The sequence below is a fragment of the Gymnoscopelus microlampas genome (assembly GCF_963454915.1).
Source record: "Gymnoscopelus microlampas genome assembly, chromosome: 8".
NCBI lineage: Eukaryota > Metazoa > Chordata > Actinopteri > Myctophiformes > Myctophidae > Gymnoscopelus > Gymnoscopelus microlampas.
The window spans coordinates 23,241,005-23,259,932 of NC_139945.1; the positions used below are offsets into that span (position 1 = coordinate 23,241,005).

At 42.7% G+C, this 18,928-nt stretch overlaps 1 protein-coding gene across 2 annotated transcripts; it reads left to right on the forward strand.

Moving 5' to 3' along the window:
* The first annotated feature begins 559 nt into the window (after positions 1–559).
* On the forward strand, positions 560–15,324 carry rnpepl1 (arginyl aminopeptidase like 1). 2 transcript variants are annotated; one of them, XM_084063910.1, is made up of 14 exons: positions 560–953; positions 2,063–2,104; positions 2,137–2,398; positions 4,030–4,287; positions 5,284–5,424; positions 5,902–6,053; positions 6,358–6,474; positions 7,015–7,250; positions 9,242–9,355; positions 9,577–9,689; positions 10,301–10,391; positions 10,970–11,197; positions 11,455–11,597; positions 13,165–15,324. In XM_084063910.1, exons 3-14 carry the CDS (start codon positions 2,168–2,170, stop codon positions 13,474–13,476), a joined length of 2,136 nt encoding a protein of 711 aa, XP_083920036.1. In that variant the 5' UTR covers positions 560–953; positions 2,063–2,104; positions 2,137–2,167; the 3' UTR covers positions 13,477–15,324. The 2 variants fall into 2 exon arrangements, with proteins under 2 accessions (XP_083920036.1, XP_083920037.1); XM_084063911.1 differs by having other exon boundaries at positions 2,063–2,100.
* The last annotated feature ends 3,604 nt before the right edge of the window (positions 15,325–18,928 follow it).

Sequence of the window (18,928 nt, forward strand, 5' to 3'; positions counted from 1 at the left end):
AGCAAGCTCACAACGCGACGCAAGGCGACGCGCTGTGAGCTTGTCGATCTGTGGATGCAGATGCAAGAGGTTAAGTCCGACAGCCAGAGTGTCAAATGTTTTCCAGTCACAGATTGTGGGTTGTTCTTCTGTGATCACAGCGTCATAATTAGGGATTTATACAACTAATCAATTTAATCAATTGGAAAAATAACAGATTTTCACTAAATATTGTATACTTTTGTATGGCCCCGTTGTACGAGGAAGTATATATATTTTTTGTAATTGGCAAAAAAAATCAATTAGGCTAGTGATTTGTTGATAAATAGAAATGAATAAAATATCAACAAAGACACACTTCTCAACTATTTGATCAAGTCAAAAGTTCATCGATAGAATAATTGTATAAGGGCTGTCAAGGGTTGGTATTGCAGCTCTAGATTCCAGATATTAAAAATAGAATGAGTTGCTTGCAGATAGTTTCAGCCCTGGTGATGACGATGCCGCTGCCTGCCAGAACAAATGGTCGAGGGCAAAAAAAGGCACCCTAAGTAAAAACTTTGCTGTGTTACTTCCTGTTTTGAGCAGGGCGTCCAGAGACAAACCTGTCTTTCATTTCATTGACATTTCCACTCCATTCTGTCTCTGTTTTCATTCTTCTGTTGTTTCTGTTGTTTTCAGTGTGGCCTCGTAGAGCCGGGAGGCTAATTTAGTTTGTTAGTGGTTATTCTTTTCAATTCGGAGCAGAAAAGGGGGGCTTATAGTTTAACTTTGGACCTGATGGATTTTACATAGAGGGCGTTTTGATTGTTGATTGATTAGTTCTATTCATTGGTTCATCTATAGTGTGTTGTTTGGAGACTCTTGGACCCAAGAAAGTACTTTAACAATAAACCACAACATCTGCTGCTGCTGCTAATTAGCCACCTCTGCTAACCAGCTAATTATCAGGTCAACATCGTCCTTGTTAACAGGTAAACGGTTGTGACACAACAGTGGACACGAGTAGACACCAGAACTAGACCAGTAAACAGTACTAGACTCGTAGACACCAGTACTAGACCAGTAGACACTACTAAGACACCAATACTAGACTAGTAGGCACCAGTACTAGACCAGTAGACACTAGTAGACACCAGTACTAGACCAGTAGACACCAGTAAACAACAGTAGACACCAGTTCTAGACTAGTAGACACCAGTACTAGACCAGTAGACACCAGTACTAGACCAGTAGACACTAGTAGACACTAGTAGACACCAGTAGACACTAGATTATACACGTCAAAGAGACAGTTTGTGTTGCTGTTGTGCTGTTTCAGTTAGCCCTGAGAAGGGTGCTCTGATCAGACACACACACACACACACACACACACACACACACACACACACACACACACACACACACACACACACACAAACAAACACACAGGCTCTTATTTATTCTACTCTGTCCTAGCACCTCACTTCAACTAGGATTATGTAAAGATGGAAAGGACCTCTATTGTATATGATGGTAGATAAGTTTCAAAATTCGAGAGTTGGTAGATTTGATGTGAGCACTCAAACTCACTGAAATTTGAACCCGCAACTTGTAATCCACACACGTAATATGAAGTCACACTAAGAAAAGCAAAACTGAACTCACAGAAGAATTATGCACACGTGTAGATCAACAATTTATTCTTTGTGACTTCAAATGTCAATAATCAAAAATGTATCTGATATACAAGCACACAACGCATTGCAATCATGGGTTGTGAGATTGTAGATCAGCGTTTTAATTTTTAAATGTTTTCATTTATCGATTATATTATATCGTCTGTGTCGGGTGGAAACTGGAAACCTCATATGTCCAAAACTGTTACTTTTCAGATTCAAATTCAAAAATAGCAAAAGTAACAGATCTACAAGCTCAAAACGCGACGCTATAGTATAATCAAGTTGGGTGTTAATTTATGAAAAAACACAAAATGTGGAGATAAGAGGTTTCTACCAGACAGCAACGATGCAGTATATCGATTGCATCGATTAGTTGGATTAACTGTTGTACCTTTAAACCTTTCATTCCCTCTTGTGTTGAGGTTTGAGGGAGCCTGTCTGTCTGTCTGTCTGTCTGTCTGTCTGTCTGTCTGTCTGTCTGTCTGTCTGCTGGCAGTCCACCCGTCTGTCTGTCTGCATGCCGTACGATGGACAACAGACAGACAGACGTCCATCACCTGCGCCCCGCCACGCTGTGCTGCTGTCGCAAGGTGCTGCCGGTCCCCAGCGGCGGCGGCGGGGGGTTCCGCTCGGGGACGGGGGACAAGTGTCCCTTTGTGGACGTGGCCTCGGCCTCAAACTTCCACTGTTTCACCCTGAGGCACTTCCACCTGGACCTGAGGATCAACTTCGCCATGAAGGAGATGTCCGCCTGGCAGGTATAGTAAGGATTATGCTCAAAACCACCACTTAAAGCATCCATATTCTGGGGGAACATTCGCAAAACAATTGCCAATCTACAAGCTCACCACTGCTAGTTTTGGCCAAGAGATTTGGTGTAGATGGGGAAAGTACAAGAGCCAACTCAGGTTCAATTTACTAAGTCTAGAGAGGGTTTAAGTGGTTGGAACTATTTAAACTGTGCTTCTCAACATTTTGGATATCAACCACCAGTTTGATATGCATCCGGCCACGGACCCCCATTGTATACATATATTGTAGTTTTAATTTAACTCTCAGAGGACTTAACTGTGAGAGTGTACAAATGGACTTACGGGTCCATTTGCTTACATTTGTACACTCTTTACGGACCCGTCCATTTGAACCTCTGCTGGTCCCAGGACCCGACGTTGAGAAACGGTGTATTAACCCATGAATAATTGCCAATACAACACATTTTGTTTTCCATAAGAAAGGAGGTTTATTTTATGTGCAATAGCACGTAAGCATTCATACATCGTTGGCTTCTTGTAGGCTACCTGCAGCGCTGTGAACGGAATAAATAAAATAGGCAATAGGCCTGCATGAAAAATGCATCCATCTTCGGTAGCTTATCGGGAGTCTGGTCGTGGAGAAAACACTTCCAGCAGAGAATGCCAGACCAGACTTCCCTTTCTTCCTTGGCCACATTAGCTGCTTCCAACTGGGGAAGCCGAGGCGTTCCAAGGCCAACATGTAGATGTAATCCTCCCATCTGGTCCTTGGTCTGCCCCGTGGCCTCCTCCCAGCTGGACATTTTACACATGAACAAATATACAACTTAGTTTTTAGCAAATAGTAGCCCGACTTTATAATGAAAATGAATAAATAAAAACATAATAAAAAATATTAATTAATCGTTTAGCTGATCGATTACAACTCTGGTTATAGATTAACCGTCTAATGCATGGGTCTTCAACAGGGGGTCCTCAGGGTTACTACAGGGGCCCCGTCAAATCTTTTGTGTGATAGGAACTTTTTTGTTTACATTAACCACTTGAACCCTAGCATCCCTATTCTGGGGGGTTACATTTGCAGAGAATAGCAGATCTATAAGCTGTCACAGCGTGACACATATACTTGAGATAAATATTCTGTGACTACTTGAAAATGTAAGAAAGTTTAATAATCGTTGGCAGTGCATGATTTATGTATGTATGTCTTTATTCTGGCATTGAATGAGTTAATAGAAAAGATAATGTGTAAACAAACAAACAAACAAACTTTGGCTATTCAAAAATAGCAGATCTACAAGCTCATAGCGCGTCACTTCGTGCCGTGCTATGAGCTTGTAGATCTGCTATTTTTGAAAAATCATGAAAATGTGTGCAAATCTTTTATATATATATATATTTTTTGTTTAAGCAAACATTTTTAACTCAAATCTTTGCTTCTGGGGGTCCCTGGAAGAAAATAATTTTGAGATGGGGTCGGTGGCCAAATAAATATAATTTTGGGGGTCCTTGACATGAAAAATTTTGAGAACCACTGATATAGAAACATAAGTTTCTCATAAAACTTAAGTTTAGGATTGAGAAGACATTTGTAGAATCGGTCTCGGGTCTTAATCATTGACATTCCTACTGGCCAGGTGTTGGATCTGAGCCCGGTCCATCCTGGAGGGATACAGACCCTGGTCCTGGACAGCCACCCCTCCCTGCTCATCCACTCCGTCGACTGCAAGCTGCCCGACTCTGGACCCGACGCCAGCCCGCTGTCGCTGACCTACCGGGTCGACCCGTTCACAGACTACGGCTCGTCTCTGAGCATCAGCCTGCCCCCCGCCGCCATGAAGCCCGACAGAACTTTCCAGATCACCGTGCGCTACACCACGACGGACGGACCCGCGGTAAGACACACCTTAAAAGAACCACTCTCTCTTCCCCATGGCTTTTTTTTGCAACAACAGATGTTAAATGCACAACATAAGGAACAAGACTAGTTCAAAACCTAGTACTTGGGTGGAAAATGGCAGCATATAATAAAGGGTAGACCTTTTATTAGTGTAAATGGGATTACTAGGGCAATACAGTAGCCCATAGCTATAAGCAAATTATATGATATCCAGCTACATTTCCATTTTGGTAAACCAAGAAATTTGCTCAGGGCACACAGATAGGCACACATATACAGACAGGCAGACAGATTGACCAGCCCTGCAGGGCCACGCCATAAAAGCCACGCCATAAAAACCACACCTAAACAGCGCTAGTTGAAGTGACATTCCAGTGAGCTACACAGACCCAAGGAATGACATTGTGTACAGGTTTAACCACTTTAAAACTCTGGACTCCCTATTCTGGGTATGTGATTATAGGCAAACATTTTCATTTTTTCTTTCTTTTATTTTTACGTTTTGAAAATGCCATGTGTCACTTTAGCTTTTGTCTCTTGGTAGTAGTGAGCTGGTAGCACTGGTTTGACTCGAGATAGAAATTGTGCAAATATTCTGTGCAGATATTTGCACAATTTCACTGATCTGTAACCCATTAAAACTGGGAAAGCATCTGTCATTTTAGACTTCTTTGGCTATTCAAAATAGCAGATATACAAGCTCATAGCACGTCACTATGAGCTTGTAGATCAGATAAATGTGAGAATTTGTACAAATCTTTGAATATATATATATATATATATATATATATATATATATATATATATATATATATATATATATATATATATAACATTTTAACTCAAATCTTTGCTTCTGGGGGTCCCTTGAACAAAATATTTTGAGATGGGGGTTTGCGGCCAAATATATACTGACATGATAAAGTTTGAATCATAGAAACATTTTTTAGACTCTGCCTCAGGTCTTAATGGGTTAAAACGTGTGTTGCAGATGTGGTGGCTGGAATCTGAGTTGACATGTGGACAGACCAGACCTCTGGTCTTCACTCAGGGACACTCCGTCTGCAACCGATCCTTCTTCCCCTGTTTTGACACGCCCGCCGTCAAGAGCACCTACACTGCCACTGTCAGAGTGAGTATGACCTTTAACCCTTCACCGGGCCCTGACCCTAACGCCTACACCGCTGTCAAACTCGTTCTCCTCCTGCCCAACACTCTCTGCTGCCCCCAGCCCGTAGGAGTATGTGCAGTGACTAATATCACCCTCCCCGCCCGGCTTTCCTCCCCCAAACACGGGCCAATTGTGTTCATATAGACAAAAATGCACCACGGTGGATTCGAACCCCCGAACATCTATGATTTAACATATATTTGTTGTTCTTGTTGTAACCTTATCAGAGTACAAACAAGGCGTCTCTCCTGGATGCATCAATAGTGAGTTTACTGTGTACCATCTGATTATTTTGCGTCAGAGACACGGGACGTGTAGAATTCAACATGACTGAACCCTACCATGTGTGTCTATGGCCCTGACACTGATGATGTATTAGTATAAGACCCATTATTGTTATTATTATGATGATAGTAAATAATACTATTGTTGTTGTAGGTCCCAGAAGGAGTTACAGTGTTGATGAGTGCCACTAGGAGCTGTTATTCTAAGAGTGACAGGGTGTTCCAGTTCTCCATGGAGCATCCTGTGCCCTCCTACCTGGTGGCCTTGGTAGCAGGAGATCTGAAGCACGCAGACATCGGACCCAGGTCTGGTTCACTAGCATGCACATTAAGTTTGAATTGATTTGATGGCGTTAAGCCCGATTTGCACTTTGTCGTGTGATGATGTGAGCTTGTAGATGTGCTAATTTCGGCAGGAAACACAGTCGTAATATGGAGTATACATTCTCCCCCTTTAAAAACACAGTTGCATTAATGTCAGTGGGACTTCATGCTTAAACGGTTTATATTGTATAACAATATTATCCATTTCATTGTGGTTGTATGTGTAGTTCAATTTGAATGATTGGCATATTTTATTTTAAATGTCTCTCATCTAATTGGTTTCCAGGAGCCGTGTGTGGGCGGAGCCCTGTCTGTTGTCATGTGCGGTGAACAAGCTAGGGGGCAGTGTGGAGCGCTGGCTAGCTGTGGCTGAGGACCTGTTTGGACCGTACCTCTGGGGAAGGTGACTGAGTGGATTAGAGCCCGACCGATGACACATATCTGGGTCCTAAACCACCTCTCTTACCTTTGTTTTAGGGGGTGCTAGCTCCTATAGAGAATGCCTGTCACATATCGTTGGCAGAAACCTCTTATCTCCATATTCTAACTTTTTGTGTGTTTTTGTCAATTAATGGCCTACTTGATCATACTACAGCGTCACACAAAAGCATCAATAGTAGCAGATATACAAGCTCGAAAATCGGCGCGAAATGCGGCGCGAAATGCGGCGCGAAGCGACGCGTTTTGAGCTTGCAGATCTGCACCGTGCAATCTTTGCTTACAAGGCCTAAAAAGGCAAACTGAAATGTAAGTTATATTTATGTTCCAATGTTCAATTAAACCATTAATTGCAATTATGTGTATGACAATCGTCAGCTAAAATTGTATGATTGTAACTGCACTACTCGAGCGGTATAAGGCATAAAAGGTTGGGAACCACTGCTCCGATCAATCACCTGATTGGTCAAAAACAGTCTAATTAGTGTAATTGATCTCCCCTCAGGTGTGACATCGTGTTCCTGCCGCCGTCCTTCCCCATCGTCGCCATGGAGAACCCGTGCCTGACGTTCATCATCGCCTCCATCCTGGAGAGCAGTGAGTTCCTGCTCATCGACGTCATCCACGAGATCGCGCACGGCTGGTTCGGAAACGCCGTCACCAACGCCACCTGGGAGGACATGTGGCTGAGCGAGGGCCTGGCCACCTACGCACAGAGGAGGATTACTACTGAGGCCTACGGTAGGAGTACTAATACTCATGGATTAAAGTTCTCAGTCGTGACTACAGTTGTTTGGATTCCATAGAAGTCACCATGTCTTCTATGGAAGTATGTTGCACACAGCAAAAATAGCCGATCTACAAGCTCTCAATGCGACGCAGCTTGTAGAGAGGCTATTTTTGGTTATTAATTTAAGATTAGAGCATTTGAAGTGGTCAAACTAGCAAAATGTTCAGAAGCATCTTCCATGAAATCTTAATGGTCTCGGATATTTCATAAAAAAGCAAAGCTTAAAGCCTCAATCTGTGATTTATTCACCTGGTTGGCAGTATGTAAACGGCAGGAACAATAATGGGCTACTAAAACATAATTTTACATATTGTGTTAATTGTTTAGGATTCAGCGTTCGTGTGGGGGTAGGCTCCATTCACACTGTTTCACAAATCGCACATTCGGACTTACAACATTTTTTAGTTGTGAGATTTTATTTTGCTTTATCCATGAATACTACTGAGGCCTACGGTAGGAGTACTGTTACTACCGAGGCCTACGGTAGGATTACCAAGGGGCCGTGTCCACAGAAAGCGCATTTTGAGTTGCAATCTAGGCGCTTCAAGCTGGAAACGGTTAAACTTTTGGAAAGGGGCGCCGGTCATTTGATCCTTCTGATTGTATGTGACAAGCCAATCATTGAATTGTTACTACAGCCATGAAAAGTTCATGTTTACATTGTTTTCAGCTATTTGTGATAATAACGCAGGACGTTTGAGCAGTGAGCACCTCAATGGTTGATAGGTTGGAACAGTGGTGCAGGCATTACGCTGTGTGAGAGCGCTATGGACATGATATATCTTAAAAGGATCCCTGGCTAATAAGCCAAATAGGCCTTAAATGACAACTTTGTTTTTTTACAACCAAGGTTTATGTTTTAGATTGTAATTAAAGTAAATAAAAGATGAGTGTTAAAATTTTATGGCGCGATGGGAAGCGCGGGGGGCGACGCACCACAGGACGCGCAATAACCCCACATTTGCAACTACTTTTGCCTGCGCACTTCACCGGGTATGGTCTAGTGTATGTAATGTTAGAACTGGTCAGTGCTGGTATATCCACAAGAGGGCGCTTGCCGCCAATTGTTAAGAACAAGCTTACAAATGTGAGCTAATATTTATTTCATGTCTCAGAGTTTAACTGACATTGAAGAGGTGGAAAACTATAGTTAAACTATTGCAGAGTAACATGTTATTTTTCCTGACTTACACCTTCTGGTAGTTCTACTTGAATGTTGTCACACATGAAACAATGACTCATGTAGTTGCGTCAGTGGCTCAGGGGTAGAGTGGCCAGATGGAACCGCAAGGTTCCCAGTTCGATCCCCGGGCTCCCCCATAGTTAATGTTGAAGTGTCCTTGAGCAAGACGCTGAACTCCTAATTGCTCCCGATGAGCAGGTTGGTGCCTTGCATGGTTTCCTCCCCCATCGGTGTATGAATGTGTGTGTGAATGGGTGAATGTAATGCACAATCTCTGTAAAGCGCTTTGGATAAAAGTGCTATATAAATGCACCATTTACCATTTATGTAGTCTACTGGACGGTAATCGGAGTTCCCAGAAGTTCTCGCCAGCTCTCGCATACAAACAGGAGGGGCGAGAAACCGGACGGGTACATTACATTTATCCTGCTAGTATTTCAGTTAAAAATACAGCTTGTAGTGACAGCATGCTTGAGCATGGATTTATGCTCCAGGCTGGAATAAAGATGGATTCGTCAGTAGTATTGCTGTTATGCAGAAGTGTTTCACACTCAACGTAGCCTACACAGCGGTGTATCAAAGACTGTCAGCGCGTACTGCTTTGGGTGAATTGACATTGTAAAACATTGGCCTGTAGCCATGCCTGATAATTCAAATATATATTTTTTACAATCGATTGCAAGTTTTCCCCACTAAGTCGACGATGATTCGAGGCTCAATACGCTCAATGTTAATGCTTACTGACTCCGCCCTCTCCAGGTGAGCCGTTTACCTGTCTGGAAACTGTCTTCCGATTGGACGCTCTCCACAGACAGCTCCGTCTCCTGGGAGACAACAACCCTGTCAGCAAACTACAGGTCAAATTTGAGCCAGGTAAATGCAGTGATACAGTAACACACGCACAGTAACGCATGCACAGATAAAGGCGTGAGGATGCACATCATCCTCGTTCGGCGATGCCGAAGAGTCTTGGCTCGCAGAGGTGGTATCCTTCCTAATAATTGACCCTTTGTCAAGGCCTGCTTGTGTTCCCAGCCCAAACACGTACCATATCCTCTCCTCTCCTCTCCTCTCCTCTCCTGTCCTCTCCCCAGGTACAAATCCCAGCAGTCTGATGAATTTGTTTACATATGAGAAGGGGTTTTGTTTTGTCTACTATCTGTCCCAGCTCTGTGGAGACACCAAACGATTTGACAGCTTCCTCAGGGTGAAACTCTCACACACTCTCACACACACACACACACACACACACACACACACACACACACACACACACACACACACACACACACACACACACACACACACACACACACACACACACACACACACACACACACACACACACACACACAACATAACACATAATGGAGAAACGCGCTTAAGCAGTATTACACAAGAGGGTGTGCTTTGCCGTCATTATTGGCACGACAGTGATGTGGTCAGAAACTAGGTTCCGCAAGCATCACTGAAGTCACTTGGCCAATATCTTAACAACAATAGGGGACACATTTATTTTACTTTACTTTATGAATTGATTTGGTCGGGACAGTGCATTAATGAACACAAGACGGGTGTAATACATACACATGAGTGTAAATATGCCAGATTTAGCGAAAGCTACAGTACTTTACATCCGTAGTCTCCCAAAAAAACATGAAACAAAACAGACATTATAATATAACAACGATCCATTTATTATTATTACACACTGAAGGAAATGCACACAAATATATACAAAACGAAAACTGTCCCTATTAGTCCCATGTTAACCACTGTTGTGTGTTCTGTTTTTATTTGTGTGTGTGTTGTGTACAGGCATATATCTCAGAGTTTAAGTTCAGCAGTGTTTTGGCTCAGGATCTAATAGACTACTACCTGGATTTCTTCCCCCACATACGCACACAAGGTTAGTGTGTTTTTGTTTGTTCGTGTGTGTGTGTGTGTGTGTGTGTGTGTGTGTGTGTGTATTCATTTGTACATGTGAGTGGGTTTGCTGGTGTGTGCGTGCTTTTATTGCTATACTTGTGAGGGCCAAATGTCCCCACAAGTATAGTAGAATTTGAGTAATAGACGTTAAGAGATTTTTTTCCTGGTCCTCACAAGGTTTAAGATTAGACATTTAGAGGTTATGTTTAGGGCTTTGGAGTTCTGCCTGATTATACTGCATGGCGCACTGTGACCGGCTCGTTTTGGATTTAGGGCTTTCTCTCTCTGGTTTTTCAGAAAACTCTTAAGATTTAGAACAGTGGTTCTCAAAAATAGGAGATATACAAGCTCGCAGCGCGTGAGCATTTTTAAAAAATCTTGAAAGTGTTTCAAACATTTTGAATAATTGATGATTATAATTTTTTTACGCAAATCTCCTTCTGGAGATTTTGTGTGACAAAACATTTTCAGATGGGGGGGGGGCGGCGGCCAAATACATAACATACCATTCCTTAGGGTTATAAGTGTGTGTGTGTGTGTGTGTGTGTGTGTGTTCAGGTATGGAGTTTGAGCGGTGGTTAAACGAGTGTGGTCCTCCCCTGTGCGAGCCTGACGTGTCAGCAGGGGGCGTTCTGACGCAGCCTGTCAGCGCTCTGTGTGAGCTGTGGGGGGGCGCCAACCCCCCCGACCCCCGCCGCCTGGCCACCTTTGACCTCTCCTCCTGGAGCACCTTCCAAACTGTCCTGTTCCTGGACCGACTGTTGGACCACTCCCCTCTCATACATGGTAAATAAAGTAGTACTCTATACTACTGGTCTACTACTACGACTATGACCAGTGGTGGGCAGCATATTTTCCCAGAGGGCCATGGTGACTTCGATAAAGTGAGCAAAGGGCCACACATTGGACAATTGAATAGAAACGTGAAACATACAGTAATGCAAAATTATGTTAAAATATGGATGAATTTGGTAGACTTAGAATGCTTCACAGAACAGTTGACAAAAATGTGTGTGCGTGTGTGTGTGTGTGTGTGTGTGTAGAGGTCATGGTGGGTCTCACAGGTTCTTATTCTGGTCTGTTTGATGGTCTGAATGCTGAGGTTCAGATCCGATGGCTCCAGATCATCGTCAGGAACGGTTTCTATCCTGAACTGCCACGAGTTCGAGCCTTCCTCCACAAACACGTAAGACCTCTGTCCTTCTAAACACACCGCACATCTGACCTGACTAGTACAACCACAGTCTTCTACTGTCGGTCGCTGGGAATCAGCTTTCATTACCATCCAATCACCTATATTGATATCACCTGTGTGGCTGTATTGATAAAGATCACCTCTGTAGATGAACTCATTGATTAAAGTTCTTTGTCACCACGACTGACCACTTGGATTTCCATAGAAGCCAGCATGTGCTTTATGGAAGCAAGGCGCACACAGAAAATAGCCAATGTACAGGGTGCGACATGTTGTGTAGATTGGCAATTTTCGTTTTTTATTTTAAGATTAAAGAGTATTTGAACCGTCAACTAGCAATAGAATACGTTCAGAAGCATCTTCCATAAAACCCTAATGATGATGTTTCAAAAGCAACGTTTAAAGTAAAAATCTATGATTTCCTCAACTGTCTGTAGAACAGCAATAATAATAATAATAGCTTGAATTTATATAGCGCCTTTCATAAACCCAAGGACGCTTTACATCAAAAACAATGAACAACTAACAGACACATGAACAAACAAAACAACTATATGCCATAAGCCTGAGAGAATAGGTGTCTTTTCAAGGCAGCTTTAAAAGAGTCCAGTGTTGGAGCATGGCGAATCCCTATTGGGAGGGAATTCCACAGGGTGGGGGCTGCCACACTGAAGGCTCTGTCCCCGAAGGTTCGCTTGTTTGCCTTGGGGACAATGAGGAGGTCCAAGTCTGTGGACCGCAGGGTCCGTGACAGAGTCGGTTTATGGAGTAGGCTTGAGAGGTACTGTGGAGCGAGGGCGTTTTGACATTTGCAGGTGAGAAGGAGGAGTTTGTAATGGATGCGGATTTGGACAGGAAGCCATTGCAGTTGTTTACGGGTAGGGGTGATGTGCTGCCAAGGCTTGATGCGGGTGAGAACTCTGGCTGCTGAATTTTGGACATACTGGAGCCTATCCAGGTACTTGTTTTGGAGCCTAAACAGGACTCCATTGCAGTAGTCCAGGCGGGAGGTTACAAAAGCATGAATGAGGGTCTCAGCCACAGAATCGGAGAGTGAGGGACGGAGCCTAGAGATGTTCTTGAGTTGGAAGAAGGCCGATTTGGTTATGGATTTGATGTGTGACGGTAGGAGAGGATTGAGTCCAGAATAATGCCCAGGTTGCGGACTTCCAGAGATGGAGATAAGGAGCTGCCAGCAAGAACATAGGTTTAGAATGCTAATACCTAAACAACATCTACCATTCTACATATTGTGCTAATTGTTTAGGAGCTCTAGTGTGTTTCACAAAACACAGATTGAGACTTGGCCTGACAAAGAAATTCAGTCGTGAGATTTGTTTTTGCTTTTTATCCTTGTCTCAATTAATAGCAGCTGTGTGGATGTATTATAAATATAACCTGTGTGGCTATATTATTGATAATGTGTTGATAACGTATTAATAATGTCCAGACCTCTACGATGTACGCAGTGATAATGTATTGATAACTAATCGATCATGTCCAGACCTCTAGGATGTACACAGTGATAATGTATTGATAACGTATCGATAATTTCCAGACCTCCAGGATGTACACAGTGCCGCTGTATGAGGACCTGGTCGCTGGACCCATGAGGTCGGTTGCCGTGGAGACCTTCTACCAGACGCAGGACAGGCTCCACCCCAACCTCCGCCGCACCTTACATCACATCCTGTTCCAGACTCCGCCCACGGCCACCACAACTACCACCACGGTCAATCACAACAGCCCACCTCCACCTCCCAACACCCCGCCCCCCTCGTCCACGCCTTCGTCCCCCGAGACCCTCCCCTCCCCCTCCCCAACACAGCCCACCGCTGCTACGGCCGCCGCCATCAACGTTTCGGCCTGAAAACGACAAAACATTCGTGCTCGGTGTCGAGACCTAATAGCCAACCTACAAGCTCACAGCTTGTGGGTTCACCTGTTTTCGGCGCGCAACACAGTCGTGCAACGAAGTATGAATCAGCCTGAAACTACGAAACGTTTCAGCGAAACATCTCGGCCTGAAAGAGCAAAACGTTTCAGCCTGAAAGGGCAAACAAAATCTTTCAGCCTGAAAAGGTGAAAAAGTTTCAGCTGGAAACGGGCGAAACATCACAGCCTTAAACAACTACATTTTTAAGCTTGAAACAACAAATCGTTTCGCCTGCCAGTCAAAGTGGGTGTTTTCTCTTTAACTTTAAGAGTTAACAAAGAGATTATGTAGGTAGATCGATAGGTAGGTAGGTAGGTAGGTAGATAGACCAGGTGTCTACAGACAGACATACAGACACCTCTAACATTGTGAGGACAAGGTGGTTTCCAGTGTTTTTGACTGTTGATGTCTGATGAGACCAGACTGCTGCTACTGCATCTCAACACTGGTCACAATTTCATAAAGAACCCCTGCATTATAGACAGTTGGAACTCATTTCACAAAGAACCCCACATTATGAGCTCATTTCTCTGGACAGTACACAAGACTTGTCCCTCTCTCAGTGACATCACAAGGACACATACACTGTACTCTACTGTACGTGTACATGCAATACACTTAGACCAATAGATATTTCTATGTATGTAGGCCTACTGTATGGCTGAAATGCTCCTTTAATACCAGTGATGGTGCACAGTGTCTTTTCGGTGTTCCTTTAACAACTTTATAACCAGGATATTAACGGTTGGTGTGATTTGACTATACGGCTGTTGTTGATGATGATGATATATGATTCTCTCTGTTCTAATCATCTAAGGCAGTGGTTCTCAAACTGTGGTTTGATGACCCCCAGGGGTCCTTGAGGAGTTATGGGACTGTAACTCAGAGAGTGTACAAACGGAACCAAATGGACCCTTGCGGGTGAATCTGCGAAACATCTCGGTCTGAAAGAGCAAAACGTTTCAGCCTGAAAGGGCAAAATCTTTCAGCATGAAAAGTTTCAGCTGGAAATTGCGAAACATCACAGCCTTAAACAACAGAGGTTTTCAGCTTGAAACAACAAAATGTTTCAGACTGAAACAACTGGCTGCTGCCTGCCAGTCAAAGTGGGGTTTTTCTGTTTAAGTTACAGCCAGTTAGACCAGCATTTGCACTGAGGCTGGACTGTGTTCTGTGGAGAGAATTCAGGTTCCATTTTGTACACTCTGAGTTAGTATTTTATAGTATAGATTCTATCCAAGAGATAGAAATTAGTATCGAATGGGGGTCCATGGCCTAATGCATATCAAACTGGGGGTCCTTGAAATTAAAACGTTTAAGAACCACTGATCTAAGGCTTTGTTCAGACTGCAAGTACCATCTTTAAGACTGACTGTCCACACTGTTATTTGCAAGTGATCAGATCGGACTTGTGTAATTCAGACGTCGGTGACCTGTCTGCATTGGTTGCTGTGGTAATGACGTAACGACAATAGGCGTCGGTGATGATTCATTTATACTGAAGCTCACAACGTGTCACGATGCGACACGCTGTGAGCTCGTAGACCGCCGCTATTGTCGGTGACGAGTGACACCGTCATGCGACAAAATAGAAATCAGGCTTCAGTGTCCGATTGTCCAGAGTGAGACGTCTTTGGAAATCATATTTGAATCGCGTTTCAAACCACTTCGTAAATTATGTTTCAAATGTGATTAGCAAAATTTCATTTCCATGTGGCTTATTGCTGTTCAGACCTGATAAAAAAAACAATCAGATAACAATCTGGATAAGTCAAGAACCAGTGTGAACATAGCATTAGTTGGCTGCTAAAGTTTGGTAAATTTTACTTTTAGAAAGATGTTGGTAGCATCACCACAACATAAATGTTTTTATTATTTTATGTTTTACATGCATTTGAAAATATGTTATACATATTTACAAATGTGCAGATGAATTGTTGACTTTGTTGTGAACAACACCCAAGTGCAATGGGGATTTTTGTTTAGCCATTTTGACAGGGTTTCTAATAATAATAATAATACCATTAATAAATGCCTCTACTACTGCAGTCATCCTGACCTGCTCACCGATTGGGTATCAGTTGGGTCAGGCTTAATTTATGCTCCCTAATATCGTCTGTCGAGTGGAAACCTCATATGTACGAAACTGTTACTTTTCAGGATTCAAATTCAAAAATATCGATAGTAGCAAATCTACAAGCTCAAAAGGTGTTGCTTCGCACGCGCTTCGAGGTTGCAGATCTGTTATTTTTTATACTTTTGTGTGACGCTATAGTATGATCACGTGGGGCGTTCATTTACGAAAAAACACAAAGTTCAAATATGGAGATAAGAATTTTCTGCCCAACAGCAACGATATGATATTGTCCCTTGCAAGAGGCCGTGTCGTACTAGGATGTATAAGGCTTCAGCTGCTATGGGAACAGTTGGTGTTCCGGAAGCACAATGGCAGTGGATGAGAGTCTGTAAATATGAAATGATCTGAAAGCTGTGACTCCAGAGACCTTTATAGATACATAATATGTAACTTTATGCTTCAGCGATCAGGTTGTACAACCTCCACAGAAAGATGAAAGAAAATGCTATCCTTGATATTTGTGTCCGAGGGGATTTAAAAATATTAGCATTGAGATGAATTTGTCGTATACATGTTTGCTTCCTTCACTCATTAGGAACTGTTTTAACCACGTAAGCCCTATTTCAGAAATAGCTAAAATAGCATATCAACAAGCATGAGTTTGTAGATTAAAACATTTTTTGCCAGGTTTTTGCCAGCGAAATGCTATTATGCTATTTTGATCGAAAAGAGCATGATACTTTAGATATTCTATGTGTCATAGGTTGAAAGTGGTTAAAATCATGTATTACATGTTTGTACAGATCAAGTTCAGAGCCACCGTTTCCCTTCAGGGAGTTTCAGCCTAGATCCACCTCAGTGCCTTCATGTCTGATTTATGCCACACTTCAGCTTGCAGATCAGTTCTTTGTCGACAAGCGACAACATGCGTTCAGGGATGCCTGGGAAATGGAGGATTGTGACTGTCCTTCACGCTAGAAGGACGTGATCTATCCTCTTGGCTTGTACATTGAATGGCAATAATGACTATAAAAGTGCTATGAAACCGTCTATGGACCCTTTATTGATGTTCAATGCCTCCATGTGTCGTCACGCTTTGTCGTCTTACTGTTGTCTTACTGACACAAACATGTTTTCTATCCATTTACAGTTATCAAGATGTGGAAATGCCAGATCAAAGATACAGAGATTTATTTTGATGAATTGTGTTGTCTTTTGACAGATACAATTAAAGGTGTTCAACACATTGATGATGGAACATTCACATGGTTAATAATAATGTACAGTATATATATTGGAGAACTTGATGTATGACACAGCCGATTTATGACAGTGATGGGGTCTCCTTCACTGAGAAATGTAGTCCCCAGGTTTTCCAGTTTCCCTGAACGTCATCTCACTCCAGATGAACAGGTTTGTCCTTTAATGTTGAAACCTTGAAATGAAACTGTTTGGAATCTCTCTGGAGATAGATTCATATCCTATATATACACACTCACACCTTTATTTAACCTCCCATTGAGATTTCATTTTTAAATCTCTTTTACTAGGGAGTCCTGACCAAGAAAGCAATCAAGCAGGGATTACAACGTAAAAATACAATAAAACACAAGCAAAATACATGAATACAAGACTAATAACAATAGGTTTGCATTAATATTAGAGGCCTGTTATTAAAGGGTTCAAACTGAAATGTCAAAATGACGTGGCTCGATCATGTCTATATTTGATTCATATCTGAGCACTGAGCTCTTTGTGCGTCATTATCTCACAACACAGCTGTTTGCGAGACCTCCGTCAACGTCCATTTATAGCTCTGAAACATGACTGTCATATCATGAGTCATGACGAAATTTCAACTTGCGGTTTTGGCTTTTTCTCCGTACATCTACATAAACATTCAGATTTCAAATATAAAGTGATTACCCCATGGCTAGAGATGTTACAATTCACTTCGGGTGAGTATAAGTACCCGTATCTTCCGTATTGTTTAATAAAAAGTATTTTAATCCAATTGGCGGCCATTTTCTCATAGAGTTATAATGTATCAGAGTGCAATACACCTTCCAACCAATAGGGTCACGTAGATGAAAGTGTATGGAAAAAAATCGAAGAAAATGGCCATCAATCGTATTAAAATGCTTTTTATTGGATAATACGGAAGATAAGGGTACTTCTGAGGGCCCGTACATAATTTAAACAACCGTGGGCATGGGGTCAGCACTTTATATTTGAAATTTGAACGTATATGTAGACGTACGGGTTGTAAATGAAGAAAGTGTAAACACCAGGTTGAAGTTCATCCATGACGCTCGTGACGGACGAGCGTCGTGTGATCCATGGCTACGTCCATTATAACTCTATGGTCAACGTCCGCAACAACAATGGATTTTCATTTCCGGTAATGCGGAATAACTTCTTCAAAATAAAAGCTTTAGCCCCGACATAATTTTAATATCAAAATGTCAACCATCAGCCTACTAAGTTCAACTCAGTCTAGAAGAATGCACAATTAACCGAGCATTCGGCGGTTTGAAATAATGATTAAGGAACTCAAAGCTGATTTGACATAATAAATAAATAAATAAATAAGCCTCATGGTGGAGGGTGGTGAGCTTAATGACGCTACGGTGAGTCACTTGACGCGCCGCTGGATCCTCCATCATCCATCAGACACAAAACAACGGAGAGACCTGATGATGATGATGATGCTGACGACGAGAGGAATACAATATGGATGATGCGCTGCTTTATGATCCCGTTGGATTTGTATCGGAAATGTGATTTGTAATAACGAGGCTTGGTTTCGTTGTTGTCGACGCCAATCTCAACCTGACGGTAAGAGAGGAGAGGAGAGGAAGATACAGGAAAGGAGAGAAAGACACGAGAGGAGAGAAGAGGAGAGGAGGAGACAGGAGAGGAGAGGAGAGGAAGATACAGGAAAGGAGAGAAAGACACGAGAGGAGAGGAGAGGAGAGGAGAGGAGAGGAGAGGAGAGGAGAGGAGAGGAGAGGAGAGGAGAGGAGAGGAGGAGACACAAGAGGAGATAAGGAGAGAGGAAAGGAAGATACAGGAGATCAGAGGAGAGGATAGGAGAGGGGTATCTCAGACTCATCATCCTCATCATCCTCCTCACCATCATTGAGTGGTCAGACACTGGGGGGGGGGGTCTGAATTGACTGATTGATTGAATACTTTATTAGACAGAAATGTACACAGCACAGGGTACAGTCATACATTTGGGCTAAAACTATAACACAACAAAGTCCTGGGGACTTGTTTCCATTGTGGTCCTATGGATGAGCGGTC